The 17,628-nt window shown below is 36.0% G+C and overlaps 2 protein-coding genes across 2 annotated transcripts; both read left to right on the forward strand.

The window, feature by feature from the left end:
- The first annotated feature begins 6,358 nt into the window (after positions 1–6,358).
- Positions 6,359–7,908, forward strand: LOC113466128. The gene is made up of 2 exons (XM_026821265.1): positions 6,359–7,444; positions 7,707–7,908. The coding sequence occupies exons 1-2, from the start codon at positions 6,719–6,721 to the stop codon at positions 7,764–7,766; spliced, it is 786 nt and encodes a 261-aa protein (XP_026677066.1). The 5' UTR covers positions 6,359–6,718; the 3' UTR covers positions 7,767–7,908.
- Positions 7,909–15,128: 7,220 nt separating this feature from the next.
- On the forward strand, positions 15,129–17,376 carry LOC103506130. The gene is made up of 3 exons (XM_008470514.2): positions 15,129–15,457; positions 15,999–16,100; positions 16,278–17,376. Exons 1-3 carry the CDS (start codon positions 15,275–15,277, stop codon positions 17,352–17,354), a joined length of 1,362 nt encoding a protein of 453 aa, XP_008468736.1. The 5' UTR covers positions 15,129–15,274; the 3' UTR covers positions 17,355–17,376.
- Positions 17,377–17,628: the final 252 nt, after the last annotated feature.

The following is a 17,628-nucleotide window of genomic DNA, read 5'->3' on the forward strand; positions in this document are numbered from 1 at the left end:
AGGTATCTTTGGCACATCCACTAAATATGTAATTTTATTATCTCTCTCTCTTCGTTCCTCCCTCCCCTCTCTAATATATCTTAATCACTCCTTTTCTCTCCCTTCTTCCTCTTTTTCCCTCTCCCATCTCTTTCTATCTTCCTCTCTAACTTTCCCTTCTTCTTTCCTCTCTCTCTCTCTCTCTCTCTCTCTCTCTCTCTCTCTCTCTTTCCTTTCTTCCTCCCTCTCTCATCTCTTTTTTTTCCTCAAGTTGTGTAAGTAATAGGATTCCCATCTTCATTCTAAGTTCAGCCCTGCTTACGATAGGATAGGCAGGTATGGAGTAGGTAGGTAGGTTAGCAGGATTGTTTTATTTGATGATTTCTCTTGCTTTTCCGAGCTTTTGCTGGTTTCATTACAGATAACAGTTCCATTTTCATTTCTAACTGAGAAGACAATAAATTCTGTTCCCACTGAAGGCTTCTTTTTTTTCTCTCTCTCTCCTGATGACTTATTCTGTCTCATGATACAATGTTGTGGAAGTTTCAGGAGCTCTGTTAATGAATCTACTGGATAGATAATTAGTGGACCAAAGTAAATACAAATAATATTGAAAATGCCCAATGGGACCTTGATCTGAATTATAGTGGGCGTCATTCGTACCGAGGTAACCTACCCTAATAAGAATAAAATAATTCATGATAACTCTATTTCTTTGTTTCAGGTAACGCTTCTTCCATTTATTTGCTCAAAAGATACATAGCGTAGATACTAATGCAGATAATCCTCAGCATTACACTGGTAAGACTTTGAAGTTTCTGATTCAAACTATGTAGTTAACTTCATAAAGATATCTAACTAATACTTACACTTCACTATCCCTCAAATATAGAAGACTTTATTTAGACTGCTGGTGTAAAGGGACTTTTCAGTCCAATTCGGGCACAACAAACAAGGTATATTCTATTCTGTTCTATTCCATACCATTCTATTCTATTCTATTCCATATCAGTATCAGCTTCAAAACTCTGTCATTCCAGTCTGAACATCACACAAATGTATTTATTTCAACGTCATATTTGTATAGTCGACCCAGAAACACAGAAAACGAACTTTTTTTTTAAATTACATATATAAAATGAAATGATGATAAAGCGTACTTACAATTTATTTGAAAATCCCTTCATGTGTGTAATATTTTCTAAACTTTATTGATTCAGGACAAAGGTAGAAAACTAGAGGTACTTCTATTTTATGTTTGTTTTCAATGTTTTCGTGAAACTTTAGATGCGTTTTTACTTTCCTTATCCTATAGGAAGGAAAGTAATGTAATCGGGTCAAAATTTCGATGGTCAGTTTTTAGTGCCAAAACACGTTTTGAGGTCCCTAGAGCCTAAATCCAAAGTTTCAGCCATTGGTCCGTGGGTGTGTCTGTGTGTGTGTCTGTCTGTCTGTCTGTAAACAAAATATCTCGAAAACGGTAAGAGCTAGAGACTTGAAATTTGGTATGTAGATGTCAAATGTGACAAGGATGCGACACGAAACGTTTGGTTGAGATGGTTTGCTGCGCTTGGCGGTATTTTGACGCTTTTTGGACAGATTTTCGACATCGACCGTTCTTTGGCGGTTTTCAGCTATGGCGACAAAACGGTTAGAGATATTGTAAAAAGTTAGGTAAAAGAACACTTCAAATAAAGCATCATCAATAGGTATAAGAAAGTCGTGTGATGTTCACACCAGATTCGATTACTAGTCACCTTCATTCTTGAAAAACTCGCAAAAAAAAAAAAGAAAAAGAAAGAAAAAGAAAAAATCTCAAGGGATCGATCTAGATACAACTTGAAAAAAAAAAAAAAAAAAAAAAAAAAAAAAAAAAAAAAAGAGTTGAACATGAATTTATTTATTGGTTATAGCTTCACTAGAAATTGTTTCACCAGAAATAATTGATGGTCAAATAACATTAATGAATTCTACGAAAGTTTTATGGTTTTTATTTTAATTGGGTTATGATGCATATGTGAAGTTTCCCTCGTAGATAGAATAGCTATGTTACCTGTAGATATTTATTAGCACCCTAAAATTTAACTAACCAATATCGTTCAATGAAATGAAATTGACTGTCGAATTTTAAAGGGTAGATAATTGACTTGAATTATTTCTGTTTTTCTTAGAACAATAAGAAAGGCTAGCACGAGTATTTCGAAATACTATTACCTATCCCACATTTTTACTTTCTATTTTTATTATTATTTCACTCCTTCCTATTACTAAACTTGCCCTCATTTCATATTGGTGAAATTGGCACATCCACTCATTAGTGGAGATGTCCATTTTGCGAAAAACAGTTTATTTTTTGTCAATAATCATTTTCTTTTTGGAACACAAGGTATGTTTGTCAAAACACACATTACCATCAAAACACACATCACTTTGAAATTAAAAAGTTGTTTATCTCTTTTATTTTATTATCTACAAAAAAAAAGCTCAAACAAAATTTATTTAATTATACCTTAAAAAAATAGTACAAGTTCGCAGAGCGATTAATCCTATTAATCTATAGCCATTTTTACTGGCAAGTTTCAGTCCCTCACGTGGTAAATACAATAAACATAGACATCAAAATCGATACTATTCACATTAAGGCTACCTTTAACGCTCCCACTATCATTCCATCAGTTTTATGAGCAGCTAAACATTTCAAGTTCGTCCTAGCATGAAATTTATATGACCTTGCAGAAAGTTAATCAGTTGACGGGTAATATGTGTTTCCTTGTCATAAAACTGAAACAGATACCTCATCTGCATGAAAATAGATTGAGTGGGAGAGCATATCAGACATCCTCCTCTACTAACTCTCTCTTGCCCCTATTTTTCTCCTCTTTATCTACCCAATTATTCACCCTTTGTGCTCTATTTTTCACCCCCTATTACCCTATTATTCATCCCCTGTGTCCTATTTCATCCTGTATCCATACACTACATATGAGAACAAGGAGGAGAGGAGAAGGAGGAGGAAGAGGAGGAGAAGAAGGAGGAGTATGAGAGTCTAACCTGCCTTCCCCATGCATTTTCTACATATTGATTTCAACATAAACTTTTCTATCTTCTAATGCCAATGATATGCACATAAATATACATTTTGCAGAAACTTTACACTCCTTTTTGCATCCGCAGGCTCGTGTTTCCCGTTTCGATGGATAAAAAATGATACAATTTTTCAGGTTTTATCCACTTTACTTTATAAGATCAAACTCAAAAGAATGTGCTCTTCGGGTTAATCGATTCAAGTATCGACTTAGTTGTAATCCATTTAATTGTATTGGAATTAGGAAGACTCATCAACTCATCAATGTATGGGTAATCATAATTTGCATCATTTTTAGGTACCTACCTATTAGTATTATACTCTTATGTCTGGCTGCTTCCCCTCTCTCGAGAAGTTAGTATCAGTACGTCCTCTTTAGATCCTTTGTGACTACCTAGTCTTGGCTTTGTAACTTTTTGCACTGTACGACTAGGAGTAGCTTCATCCTATCTGTAAATGAAATGCTATCGAAAGAGAAAGAAGGGCGAAAGGAAGAGAGAGAGAGAGAGAGAGAAGGGGGAGGGAGGGAGGAAGAGGAAAAGGGGGAGGGAGGGAAAGAGAGGAGAGGTATAACGTTCAGTCTTCCCCGGAGCAAAATTACACAGAGCCGCCTACACTGTTTGATATTAGTTCGAGTTGGGAATTTATTGATTACATGCATCGGGGTTTGTCACTTTTTTTTTTGTCGTCGACTTTTGTGTATTCGAATTCAAAATTGGAAAACTTTCCATCGGGTTGATCGGGTGATGTATTTTGCGACAGCATCGATACTTCCTGAGACACGAAGAAAATTGCATTATTGCAAATCCTGTTACCCCGGATTTGAATGGGATATACGGGTATGATGGGATTCAATATATTTCTCATCAAATAACTGTTAGTTGAAGAGTGGAAATTGTGGAAAGTATAAAAATCTTTTGCTGCAATCACCTGTAAAGGCTTACTTAACACATGTGTGATGAGAAAAACCACTTTAAAGATAAATAAAAAAATCGATCCCTTGGTTCAATCGATATTGGAATTTTATTGCACAAGTCGAGGTTTTGCAAGTACAGAATGTGAAGAATAATGAAAAATGCACAAGAGGAAAGACAGCAGAACAAAGCGAAAGCACAAAATCAGCAAAAAGCACATCCACGTTGCGAAAAATAGATGACCAAGAGTTTGAAGTTTGACACAACAACAAGTACGTTCTGCTTAATCTGCTTTGTTTTTATTACCCGAAGTATTCATTTTCTTATCAATCCTCCCTAATTTGGAAAACAAAAATAATAATGAAAGTTTCGACGTCTTATTGGAAACCAACCAACCGTGTCCGCTAAATATTTTTAGACACCCGTGTTTCTCCCAGGATTGTATTTAGGGGAGCAAGACCCCCCGCCTCGAGCTCCATTTTTCTCCTTTACCGTTGGCGAGCCTCCGAAATTTTTTGAGCATCCCCCTCCCAGTACATCTCTGTTTGTGGACTCTCGGGCAAAATCCTGGATACGGCCCTAGTTTTTTCCTAATTCCTCCGTTACGGAAGAGACTGACATGACGTCTTCTTAACTTTATCGAACTTGGTTTGGAAAAAAATTGTTTCCAAACCTGGTTAGGTAGTGGGAAATATTCCGACTACCTGTCCGTCATATGCCAGGGCCTTCCAACCGGTAAAGCGAAAGGATTTTCTCTTGAGGACACTCATCCTGACAGTAACGAGAAACTTGTTGAAACTCCACAGAACAACAAGATAAGCTCCTTTCTTCCCCCCTCAACTTTGAAGGAATTCGAGGAAAAATCAGGAAAAATTTCGAAACATATTTTGATGTCGGGGAAAACATCTTGCAATCTCCACCGCATGTGTTTTTGTTTTGCCCTAGAAACGTCTGCTTCTTTTGAGTTGTGTAGGTTGCTGGGTAAATTGCTAGTAGGTTAAATCAAGGGTTTCCTAACTTCAAGATACATAATACCTGATTACATTTTTTTTCCAAGGATAATAGCTAATGGCTAACCTAGTTAGCTTGGAGGGTAGCACTAGCGCGTCTGCCTTGTAAGTGCTAGGTCGCGGCTTCGATTCCGGCCCGGGGCGGATTTTATGCTAAACAGATATTTATTTATTATTACAGATCCTAAACAGGTAAGGTTCGTTCTTGGAACGGTCGGTTTTCTCCTCTCCTATCTCTCTTCGCTTTCGGGACAATAAGACCTTGTAGTTCCCTCTGCAATATCTTTAGTCCAACATACCTCTCACCAATGGTAAGGAGCAACTATACCAAGATTATCAAGGGACTCCTGCCCTTCCTTAAAGTGGTTAGGGATCAAGATGCTTCCGACACTGCAAGCTTATTAACTTATTCTAAATATTGAAAGATAATCTCGGAAAGAAATTAATAATGGTTAGATGGGCGGAAGTGATTGCAGAGGAAGGAAGAAATAAAGAAAAGAATAACGAAGAGTAAACGAGAAAAGCGAGAACAGGATCTACTTGAACTAATCTTCATTTGAAGAGGGAGCTAGCTTCGCTCAAGGAGATGAAAATGTTTTAAGCATCAATTATAATTTTATCAGGTTTTTTCTAATGGCTTCCACTGGAGATATTTGATATCCTCCACCCCTTCATCCCGTCACAAAACTATACAGCATCCTACCCTGTTGGGTGGAGGGGGTGGAAATAGATGATGGTAGTAAATCATTTCATACCTATATGAGTATTAATAGTGCTCATAGCTATTATCCTCATATCCAGAGAGTGGAGAAATTGCCTCGTGAAAATAGGAAGAAGGAGGAGGGAGTGGGAAGGAGGAGATTGTACCTAACGCTTGTTACTATAGCGTCTATACAGGGTTGGGGCAAAGCCTGAAGAATTTAGAACCTTTTGTTCAGGATGACTCAGTCAATGCGAATTGTGATCGACACTTCTTTATATATTGATGGATGTCTCAAATTTTCGGCATAAACGATATTTTTCGAAAGATCAACTTTCTCACGCTCATTGGTTGTACAGGGGAGACTACACATTTGACGGACCGGACTGCACCGGATCAAAATGGTTTAGTAGACCAAAATGAAATATTTTTCGTCCCCTACAGCTAACAGTTTCATCCTGTATTCCTCATATCTTCACAATGAAGACTGGAAAACCTGAATCCTGTATGATTTATGCGTTTTAATTAATTTGAAAATATCACGAGATTTTTCAAAGTAAATTGTGCGTCGTCGATGATTTTACTCTCAACCGTGGTGGTGTTTCCCCATTTTTAACAAATTTTTCGCGACTTTGCTTTGAAAATTTTGCTCCTCGATTTTTTTTTACTTTTTCTATAAGAAAAGTGATAAAATATAGTAAAAGTTATATCGTTTTAAAGATAAAGTTCTTCTTTATAACCTTCTTGTATTTGTTTTACTTTTTGTGGTGAATTGTATGTGTAATTGATAAAAAGCCAAAATAGTGTTAAAACGTTCACATTTAGCCTTATTTGTTTGTTGCTAAGGAAGGATTTTCCGTTGCTAAGCGAACATTAACCCTTTCGATTCTCTAATTTTACAAGTGAATTTTAATATATTTATAAAATAATGATCTTCTCATTATAATTCCTAGTGACCTTGTAAGGAGAAGAAGATTGTCAACTTTATTTACTTATTTGGTACCTTCTTTTATTAGTGATATCATTTACCATGTCAAATACAAACGCTAAGATTGACCTTTTGCTAACAAATTTAGAAAATCTGGAATCTCAATTCAACACTCTGAAGAATTCGAATACCACCCAAGTTAATGCTAATATGACATCATTTGAAAGCATGTTCTTCTCTTTCAAAGCTCTTGTTATGTGCGAGTTGACAAGCATCAAAGAGCAATTGAGTAAACAAGATGAACGACTCAATAATCTTGAGCAGTATTCGAGAAGGAATTGTCTTCTCATCCATGGGGTTGCAGAGGTTGGTGCTGGTTCTGAGAGGGAAGATGATTGTGTGGCATCTGCTGTATCTATCTTCAAAGAGAAACTCAAGATTGATGTCCTGCCATTTCATATTGATCGAGCACATCGTATTGGCAAGAAAGATAGTGGGAAGAACAGAGCGATAATTGTTAAGTTTGTTTCCTACGCTCAAAGAAGACTTGTATTTTCCGTGAAGAAATTATTGAAAGGTTCAGGAATTCACATCACGGAATCTCTCACAAAAATGAATTATCAGATCCTGGATGAAGCCAAGAAGATTTACTATAAGGAAAATGTCTGGACTTATGATGGAAGAATCATTGTGAAAGATAGACTTGATAGGAAGCACACGGTCGTCAGCATGGAAGATCTGAAATCCTTGACCGTCAAGACTTTGGCCAACTCCGCTGCTTTTACTCCCACTGCTCCAAGCACTTCTTCACGTTCCAACTCAAGCCAGATCCCGAAACCAAAGCCGGTCAACAATGTACCTCCTAAAAGAGGGAAAGCCAAGAAGTGAAAACATAATTCACAATATTCTCCCAATGTTTTCTCCCTCATAATGATTACCTAATTTAGTCATTACCTACCTAGGTTCCTGCTAATTTTTCATTCCCAATTTCAATATCTCCTTCCATCCTATCTAGTCCCCCCCCCCCTTCTTCCCCTCCCCCCTTCCACTTTCTTTTAATTTTTTTTTTTTACGTTCCAACTCAAGCCAGATCCCGAAACCAAAGCCGGTCAACAATGTACCTCCTAAAAGAGGGAAAGCCAAGAAGTGAAAACATAATTCACAATATTCTCCCAATGTTTTCTCCCTCATAATGATTACCTAATTTAGTCATTACCTACCTAGGTTCCTGCTAATTTTTCATTCCCAATTTCAATATCTCCTTCCATCCTATCTAGTCCCCCCCCCCTTCTTTCACACTTTCAATTTCATTTAATATTTTTTTTTTTTTTTTTAGGTAGGTACCTAGGTCTTGGGTGCTGTTCAATTTAGTGTACATTTTTTTTTTGTTTTGTTTGTTTATTTATTTTTTCTTTTCTCCTACAAGGTCATTCATTCTTTTCTTTTTCCCTCTTTCTTCTTTTCCCCCTTTCCTCCTTTCCTTTCTTCACTCCCTCCCCCTCCTTTATTCTTTCTTTTTTTTTTTTTTTTTTTTTTTTTTCTCCTTTTTATTTATTTATTCTTTTCTCCTACAAGGTCATTCATTCATTCTTTTCATTTTCCCTCTTTCTTCTCCCCCCCTTCCTCCTTTACTTTCTTCACTCCCTCCCCCTCCTTTATTCTTTTTTTCCCCCTCCTATACTCTTTTATTCCTCTGTCCGTCCCACTTTTTTTTTCTTCTTTCGTTCCTCTCTTTTCCCCTCCTTTTTTTTATGATATCTGATTCTAACAGTGATGATTATGTTTTTCCAGGTAACGTATATTCTGATGTCTCGGCTGACTCTCTAGATTCTCTCGACTCCGTCGGTTCAGTTCCACTCTCTGCAGCATTGTTACAACAGCTGACGCCTTACTCTTCTTCGTTCAGAGTTGCCCACATTAATGCCCAGTCTCTTATATCTCATCATGCCAACCTACTTGCTACTTTTGGTAATAGAAGTTTTCATGCCATTCTTGTTCTGTCAAACCTCTTAAAAAAAAAAAAATCTATATATATGGCATATCATAGGGAGTAGTTACAGAAGTCTTTGAGATCAACTTGAACATTAATCTAGTGAGGAGCTTCTCTGAAGATGTTTTTCCCACGAAAACGGAAATTTGAGCCACTTCAAGCAGGGATGATACGGAAATTTTCACAGAAAACTTCAGCACACAACCCTAATATTTCAATCTGTCATATTCCAACATATGGAATGAAAGGCCTGCGCCTTTGTGCTCTCGAGTATATGGAAGAAAGAGTCAGCACTTTTCCTTTTATAGAAATCTTTTGTGCGGGATTTAAATAAAATAAAATGAAGTGATTTATTGCGCTTGTTACTCTATCATTTTGATTTCTTCCACACTTTATAATGCCATTTTGAATATACTTTATACCTTTTTACCTTCTGTGAAAAGATCATTTAATAGGATAGGGAAAAGAGAATAAAAAAAGAAAGATCAAGTTGAACTTTTATAGGTAGGTACATATTCCATATTAGATATTATGCATGTCTAAGTCACAATGACCCAATTTTATATTTTTTGCTTAGGATAGGGTAAGGCATCTATAATAGCAGCAGACATTAGGATAACAGACAGACCAGACAGTTCTATACTTCCAGAGGGCACACTATTTGGTTATGGACGCAATATTGATTATACAATTTTGTTTCATAATAAAGTTATACAATAGGTATATCTATGTTTTTTCAAAAGTTCCAAGGTAAATTACCATCGGAGATTCCCCAGAGAACCTAACCTAATGATAATGCATACCAATCTATATCCTAACTTTAGAAGCAAGGAAAAAAACTTTTGTCCTCATAAGAGAGCACTCAGTAATTTCTACGAAAAAAAAAAAAAAAAACTTGCTTTCTTTATAGATAGCATTAAAAATAATGTCACTTATACTGAAAGCAAAAAAAAGTTTGTTTCCCTGAAAATACTTAAGAAAGTACCATCAGCTATACCTACTTTACTTTTAACTTTTTCTTGCTTGTACCTATAAAAAATGATAACAATCATTTGGATTCCCACAAAATGAGTTTAGGGCATAAAAATTAAAAGTCTCCGCAGAAGAATAGATACGTATATTTTCACATCAACCTACAGACCGACTACAGAGTTTGAAAGACACAGGTACCTACGTGTAGGTAGGTGTTGCAGCTTTTGTACTGTTTTACGTTATTAAGTCATATACAGGGTGAACACAGGGCTACCAATGTGCCCAACTACCCATTTTGAAAATCAGTAGGCAGGTACACTAGTTCCCTTCAGTTTAGGAGGGGGCTAAATACGGGCTTTCATTCTGCTCCTTTACTGCGGACTGTACTCCGAAAATTTGGAGCATCTCCTATACCTACTGTTTGGACTCTTGGCCCCTTTCCCCTGAGAGTTCCTTATGTGTACAGAGGTATCTATGAGATTGGTAGTGGATATTTATTATAACAGATTTTTTCCATTATGATGAAAGATGATCACAGTTTTTCTATTAAAAAAGCTAGAAAACAAAAATGTTAAATTTCCGTTAGTACAGCATCAGTTAATGAAGAATCGTTTTCCATTAATAGGAAATAACAGAAAAAAAAAACAATGCAGGTACATACAGTGTGGGCAGATGTTGTAAGTATAGATGACAGTCCATTATGCTAGCAAAACAAAAGAATATTAGGTTGCATTGTTGTCAACAATAATTGAAGAGTTCATGAGGAGCTAATGAACATAATGGGAACACAATATCATACATTATTGCTGACCATGATTGTGAAAACAATAAGAGAAAAGCCTGCCTCACTATTTCTACTCAGGCCAAATTGTCATCCGATATTTTTCCATTATATGTACTTGCTGGAATATGGTGGAAGCCTTTGCGAAAGCTTTTTCTCCGAAACAACTGAAACCCCAATAGAAAATCTGAATGTGTTACACATCTCATTATCGCACTATAACAAGGTTGACGCAAATAATTCCATTGCATCAGGATCCCAGCTACAAATTCTAGAGAATTAGGTATTACTTTCTATTACTACAGTATAGCGGAGCTATACTAGTAATGAAAGTATTGCAATCGGTCCAAATTTTCAAAATCGGGAAATGGGTGGAAATATCCGTTTTGGGGTCCCCTGATTCCAAAAAAGTGGTTTTTAGCCCATGGTCTGTACGTAACGTACGTACGTACGTACGTACGTACGTACGTAACGTACAGACCATGGGCTAAAAACCACTTTTTTGGAATCAGGGGACCCCAAAACGGATATTTCCACCCATTTCCCGATTTTGAAAATTTGGACCGATTGCAATACTTTCTCATTACCTTGTATAGGTTCCCTATACGTAAAGGTAATAGAAAGTAAAAAAATGTAATAAAAGGGAAATTTGTTGACACAGGGGAGTATCGAACCCGAAACTTCTCAACTGTAAGTCAGAGAGTTCTAAAAGTAGCACCATTCGATTCCGCGTGAAAAATCACATGGGATCAACTATTCACATGCTTATTTGGTAACGATTCACGAATAAAAGGGAAATTTGTCGACACAGGGAAGTATCGAACCCGCAACTTCTCAACCGTAAGTCAAACAGTACTAAAAGTAGCACCATTCGATTCGGCGTAAAAAATCACATTGATTAGAATATTCACATCCAAATGACCAAATGTTTTCGATGTCTCTTACCGTTTATACGAAATAAGGGTCAAGCAACAATGACTTTGGTTAATACCAGGATGGGTGACTATCCGATTTTTACCAAACTGTTACAGTCGCGTCCTTGGACCATACCGGGATAGCATACCAAATTTCATTTCTCTACGACAAACCGTTCTTGAGATATTTTGTTCACAACATTTTCAACATTTTCCACGAAATGAGGGTTAAGCAACAAATACTTTGGTTAATATCTGGATGGGTGATTATCCAATTTTTACCAAATTGTTACAGTCGCTTCCTTGGACCATACCGGGATAGCATACCAAATTTCATCGCTCTAGGACAAACCGTTCTTGAGATATTAGCATGTGAATAGTTGATCCCATGTGATTTTTCACGCGGAATCGAATGGTGCTACTTTTAGCACTCTCTGACTTACATTTGAGAAGTTGCGGGTTCGATACTCCCCTGTGTCAACAAATTTCCCTTTTATTACATTTTTTTATTTTCTATTTCTTTTCAAATACCTACGTATTCTGCAAATGTAATAGAAAGTCGTGTGATGTTCACACCAGATTTTTTCTCTTATCGTGACACAATATCCTAGGATTTTATTGTGTAAAAGCTCTGAATCCTTTGTTAGCTTGACAGGATTTCGACCTGTATTCGTTAATCAGGATAGAATGCGAGTATTCAAAACCCTTAGCATTCCTGACCTAGTATGAAACAACAGAAGTGCATAGTGCATAAACATAGCAGTCTGGAATAGTCTAGAATCTACATAGAAGAAAGTTAGCTTAGCATCCTTCTTTCTTAACTGTGGTTTTTACAAAGTTTATTTTTTCAATCAAAATAACACAAAATTAGGTCAACACAGATTATCCAACAAGTGAGTGACAGTTTGGGTAAAACTTGGGAAGAAATCTCTCTTTGATAGCCCACAAATTAGTTTTGCATAAGTTCTTTATTGTTTATGTTCGAGGGATTCTTGGAAAGTACGAGTACGCAAGAATGTTCGGTATTGCATTTTACTTTGTTCTCACATTATTTTCTAGAGCAGCGTAGTGTCTGGAAAGTTGATACTTGGAAAAACCTTTTCCTGGTTAGACTTAAAACCCACAGAGAAATGGCTCTGCTCACTGTTCGACTATATACGGTCTGTGCCACTTTTTCCCAAACACTCATATCTATCTACTTAGATTACAAACTGACTCATGTCATGTGCCATCTTCTTAATCTCATTTCATTCCCTGTGGCAAAATTGCCATATTTATTAAAACTATTTGCAAAACCATCTCTGTGACAAACCCATCTCCATTCAGGTATGTTCTATTCTCTCAATTACCTTTGATTTCATGTATAAAAGTAGTAAAGAGAATAAAGGAAATGATTTCAATAAAGAAAACACCTTTGATATTCTCTGGGGAGAAGCAAATTAGGGACAAAAAACTTCGTGTGACTTACTAGAAGATGTGTTTTTCAAACGAGATGGTTACGTTTATTGCAGAAGTTAGTGAACTTTCGCAGTTTCTAATCGTATTAACTTGAACCCATGTCGTTATATGACCGTGATTTCAAACATTGGAATAAGGGGTTCTTTTGCTTTCTTCTTTACTTACACAATCATAATAAAGTGGTACGTTGGTTGCTTTTCCTTGCACTGGTATTTGGTCGTATCAGGCCATCAAGTATTGATCTATTCAACTACAAAGAATTAGAAAAGAGCAAAATATTTTCTAAATATGTACCTAACCTGATGGTATGTAGTATTTTGATGATTAAGGAAAATTTGAAACGGAGCGGAGTGTGAATCAGATCATAACATCCTTCACTTTGCAACGTGGTAAAATTAAAACGGTTTTCATACTCGTATCTCTAAACCACACTACCACAGTGGTATTAAATTGGACTGCAAACAGATTTTTCTACCATTCCTCGATGTAATAATGAAACTTTTGTTCACCAAAACATACAGAGCTGAAATGAAATTGCAAATTATTATTACCATTAACGTTTTCAATAAATATTTGGCACATTTCCATTTTCCAAATTGCTTCACCGTCAAAAAATACTAGAGGGAGGTAAACTGCAATACTTACCTAATAGATTAGGAGAGTAAGTGAGGTTCTGTTTGTGATGTGATAAAATATGAAAGTGAACTTTCAGCACAATGGGAAAATAAGGTCGATTCCACATAGAAGTGCTGAAATTTTACTAGCAAGTATGTAGAATGTAGAGATATGCAGAGGGCTACCTATGTTCAAAAAATATTTTGAATAGTGGAAATTGCAATTGAGGTTAAATTGAGAAAGAGAGAGTCTTTCCAACATCAGTACCTAACTCTATTATTGCATTTAGCCAAGGGGATAACAAAAACTGCATTCATTGAACAAAGTGAATTCCAAGTTTTAACTCGACGATTTTCCATTTTAGTTTCTCTCTTTTGTCTGCCATGCGTATTTGTTCCACCAGTAACTATGGAAAGGTTAAAAGTGGATTTGTATGAAATTTCGCAAAAATATTCAGTAACATCTCATAAAGAGAATTTTCTGATGGGTTATCTTGGGCCCCACTGAAGAGTCCTCAAGGCCCTCGTAGGTGGGTCCTACAGATCAAAATTGGTGTTCAAAAACCTAAATTACCTAACGTAGAATCTTGATTGGAAAATATTCTTCACCAATTTGAAACTCACTTGCCTACAATCCTACAAATTGTCAGGCAAATCTCAAGTCATTCTGAAAATATCCACACATGCAAAGGCTTAAAGGGATATCAATAAAATTCCTATAGGAGAAGATATGTAGCGGAAAAAAAAGCGATAGGGTAAACTGGGAAATTGGAAATAGAAAAGTGGAGCGAGTAAAAGATCACAACCCCGTCTTATAGAAATGGTAAATGGTCTGAAGAGCTTAATGTGAAGGACGAAGTAATTGAAATGGTTAAGGCGGGGCACACACGAGGTAAACACCCTCCCCCACATAGTACCTACATAGATTGCAATGTTTTGAGGAAAATTAAAACTATACTACCTAAAAGGGAGTGGGAGATGATTAACGTTGTGTTATTTCCCCCTTGAATTGAGAATTGAGGAAACTACATCACACACACTCAGTTGAACTTATCGCAGGAATGCAGTGACTTGTAGGGGAAACTGAGGGTATACTGGCTTTTTTTGGAGTTTTCCGTGTTCTATTTTGGCCTTTGTAGTTTGCAACACAAGAGATGAAGCCCCTGAATGGGTATGTTTCTACATTCATTTAACAGTACACCTATGTAGGTGCACATACCTTTTGTAGTCGATATTTTTGAAAGCAACTCACTAAAGATTTTAAAAAAGGTATAGGAGACGGTTCTTTTTTCCAATCTTACTATTATTATTATTATTAGATTTAAGAATTATTTATCATGAATCCACCATACAAATGACCTAATATGTACCTGCAATCCAGCATACGATATTTACTTTCATAAGATTGATAAGATGAAGCTGAGCTTCAAATTTGTCCCCAGTCCCCACTTTCCCTCACTACTCTGAGAATATGTTTGAGAGTAAGAAGGATTACTCTATACAAGAGAATGGGGATGAAATGAATAGGGGAGAAAATTCTCGTATATCCATCATACCTTTCTCAAGACATTTGCACATCTTGTCTTCAAAATTAGAAAATGTGAAGCGCTGAGGATAAGGGGGATTGAGGGTGGAACTGTGATTTAAATTCCAATACTTCTCAAGACTCTCAAGAGCATAGGTACCTACGTATTATTATATGACGAGAGATAACAAAACTGATACTTTCTGAGTTATAAATTAAAAAAGCGGCCTCTTTTGAAAACATACTTGATGAGATATCTTTTTTCATTATTTTTTACGAACAACAAAATTACGCTCAGCATCACAAACTCAAATAATTGAAAGTTAAAACCTTTATGCAAATAGCTAAAGTAAATCGGTAAAGTATGAACACCAAATGTATTTTCAAGAGACATTTGACACATCATGTCAAGATGGCTGTGTGAGTTCATAAATTGGTACTTCCCCTATAAATCCAAGACCAACTGGAGCTCTGTTCAGACACATTGGCCTGAACTACTACGAGTATTCATCCTTGTCAATTATTTGTACTTCACGTACTTTGTGTTTTCATTGCTTTGGAGTTTTATAAAGCACTCCGTTTCAAAAGTAAGTATCTTATTGTAATGTTTTCTCGGTGTTTACTAAAAGCACTCTGTACGTGAGTGCTCGTTACTTTGCGAACAGCTAGAGAAGTAAGAATTTTGAAATCGTTTCAAGAGGTTGAATTACTTCGTAAAATCCTATATGAACACAGACAGTTCAGGGTCATTTGGAACTCTATACGTTGAAGTTCCTGACCTGTCAACTTCAAAGATGTTGACAAAAACAAACCATTAGAAAAGTTTTCGCTAAACACTTGAAATTAGAAGGGATGTAGAAAGTTCCAATCAATATCTTATGAGAAAAATCCAAGCAGATTATAAATTTTCATAATAACAATCTCTTCAGCGGAAGTAGCTGCCTTAGAAGAGGTTTAGTACCTGGAGCGTTCTCTACAACCAAACCCCTCATGTTTAGCAACCCAAATACGAATGTGTTGAAAACTAATCTTTTCTTAATTTTCACATTTCAGAGTTGAAAACGTTTAAAGTTAAAAGGAGTTGTTAAAGAGTTGAAAACTAATCTTTTCTAAATATTCACATTTCAGAGGACACTGTGTTTGCGAGCAGAGCACAGAGTTGATTCAATCCAGAGTCGATGTGAAACGGACCAACAGTGTCATGGCAATCCTTTTACATTTTCCTGTCAAGTAGGTAACTATAACTACTATATCTATTTCATATTTTACACTTAGACCTTTATTTAATACAACATAGAATAGAACGGATCTCATATTATAAGTATTGATATCAGACATGAGGGAAACAAGACCTATCTAAGTATTTGTATAGACCTAGGTACATAATATAGTTGCTATTGTTTCCAGGGGCAAAATCACTGTAAAATAGGGTACTCACTACAAAAACTGAAACGATACAATGAAAAATTTTATTCGTTCTGGAAAGATAAAGTTGAAGATTTCTACAATAGCCTAGCCCTCACCAAAGTTCTCTTGAACAACTATAACGAGAGTATAAAACAGTTCGGAATAGCTGACACTGCTGATAATAAGGATGAAAATCTGTCACAACAAAGCAAGATTCGCCAGAAATATCCAGACCCGTTTATTAAAAGTAGTAACAAGGAAAAACCTGCCGATCAATGCATTCACTATGACACGTATTATGCGAGTAGTAAAAGAGATAAGACACATTTTGCTGGCAACTCACGCTTAACTTCGAAGAAAGCTGAATGCCATAAGAATATCAAATTCAAAGCAAATGGTTGCAAAGATAAAGTTGATAGAATGCAACATCCCACCATGAATGATGACCGTGTTGAAAGCGGGAAAAGTGAAACCAAAAGATATTGTTCGGACTGTAATAAAATAGAGTTTAGAGGATGTAAGCACAACTCATGTCGAAAGAAAAATCACGGAAAGAGGCATGAAAGAACCTGCAAAGTCCTATACTATGGCCCTTATGCAAGTAAGAAAAGAAACACTGTTAGCAAATACACAATTCAAAATGGGGACAATAAAGTCAGTGATTTTTCAGGAGAAGAGAATAGTCAACAAAGAAATAAATTGATTGTAAGTTCTAGGGAAACGAAATGTAAATCGAGAAGTCATCATACTAAAGAACGATCTAAGAAAGGCAAAGAACAAAAGAACATTCCTCATATTTCCAGTGAAAGGGAAAATAGATATTTCTCTGAAGAAGAATGCTCAGAACCATCTCGAAACTGCTCCAGAGTACTATTAGGAACACCATTATCGAAAATTGATCCCAAAGCTAAAAACTTTATGCCAAAGAATACAGTGAAGCATGTATACAAATCACCCATCAGAAAAAGTGATGTGAATCAAAACTTGGCAGAAATTGTGTCCCAGGCAATAAGAAAAGTTTCCAAGTCCATGAGACACGAGAGACAGTATTATTATAAGCGACGCTGTAAGTGGTAGATAATAAACAAATAAATACTTATGACTTATTTATTTATTGACATCATAATATAGGAAGCTACATAACTTGGATATAAACTATTTTTGTTCACACAAACGACATACTATTGACAATAAACATAACTACTATCAAGCTCATGACAACATTCAACATTAAATTGAAAATTAAATGTTATTAATGGCACCCACCATGGATATGGATAGGTACCTAAATAAATCCGCCAACATGGTATCTACCATTATAGTACCTACAATATGTAAAATTTCATTACCT

Source organism: Diaphorina citri, unplaced genomic scaffold (assembly GCF_000475195.1).
Source record: "Diaphorina citri unplaced genomic scaffold, Diaci psyllid genome assembly version 1.1 scaffold217, whole genome shotgun sequence".
Lineage (NCBI taxonomy): Eukaryota > Metazoa > Arthropoda > Insecta > Hemiptera > Psyllidae > Diaphorina > Diaphorina citri.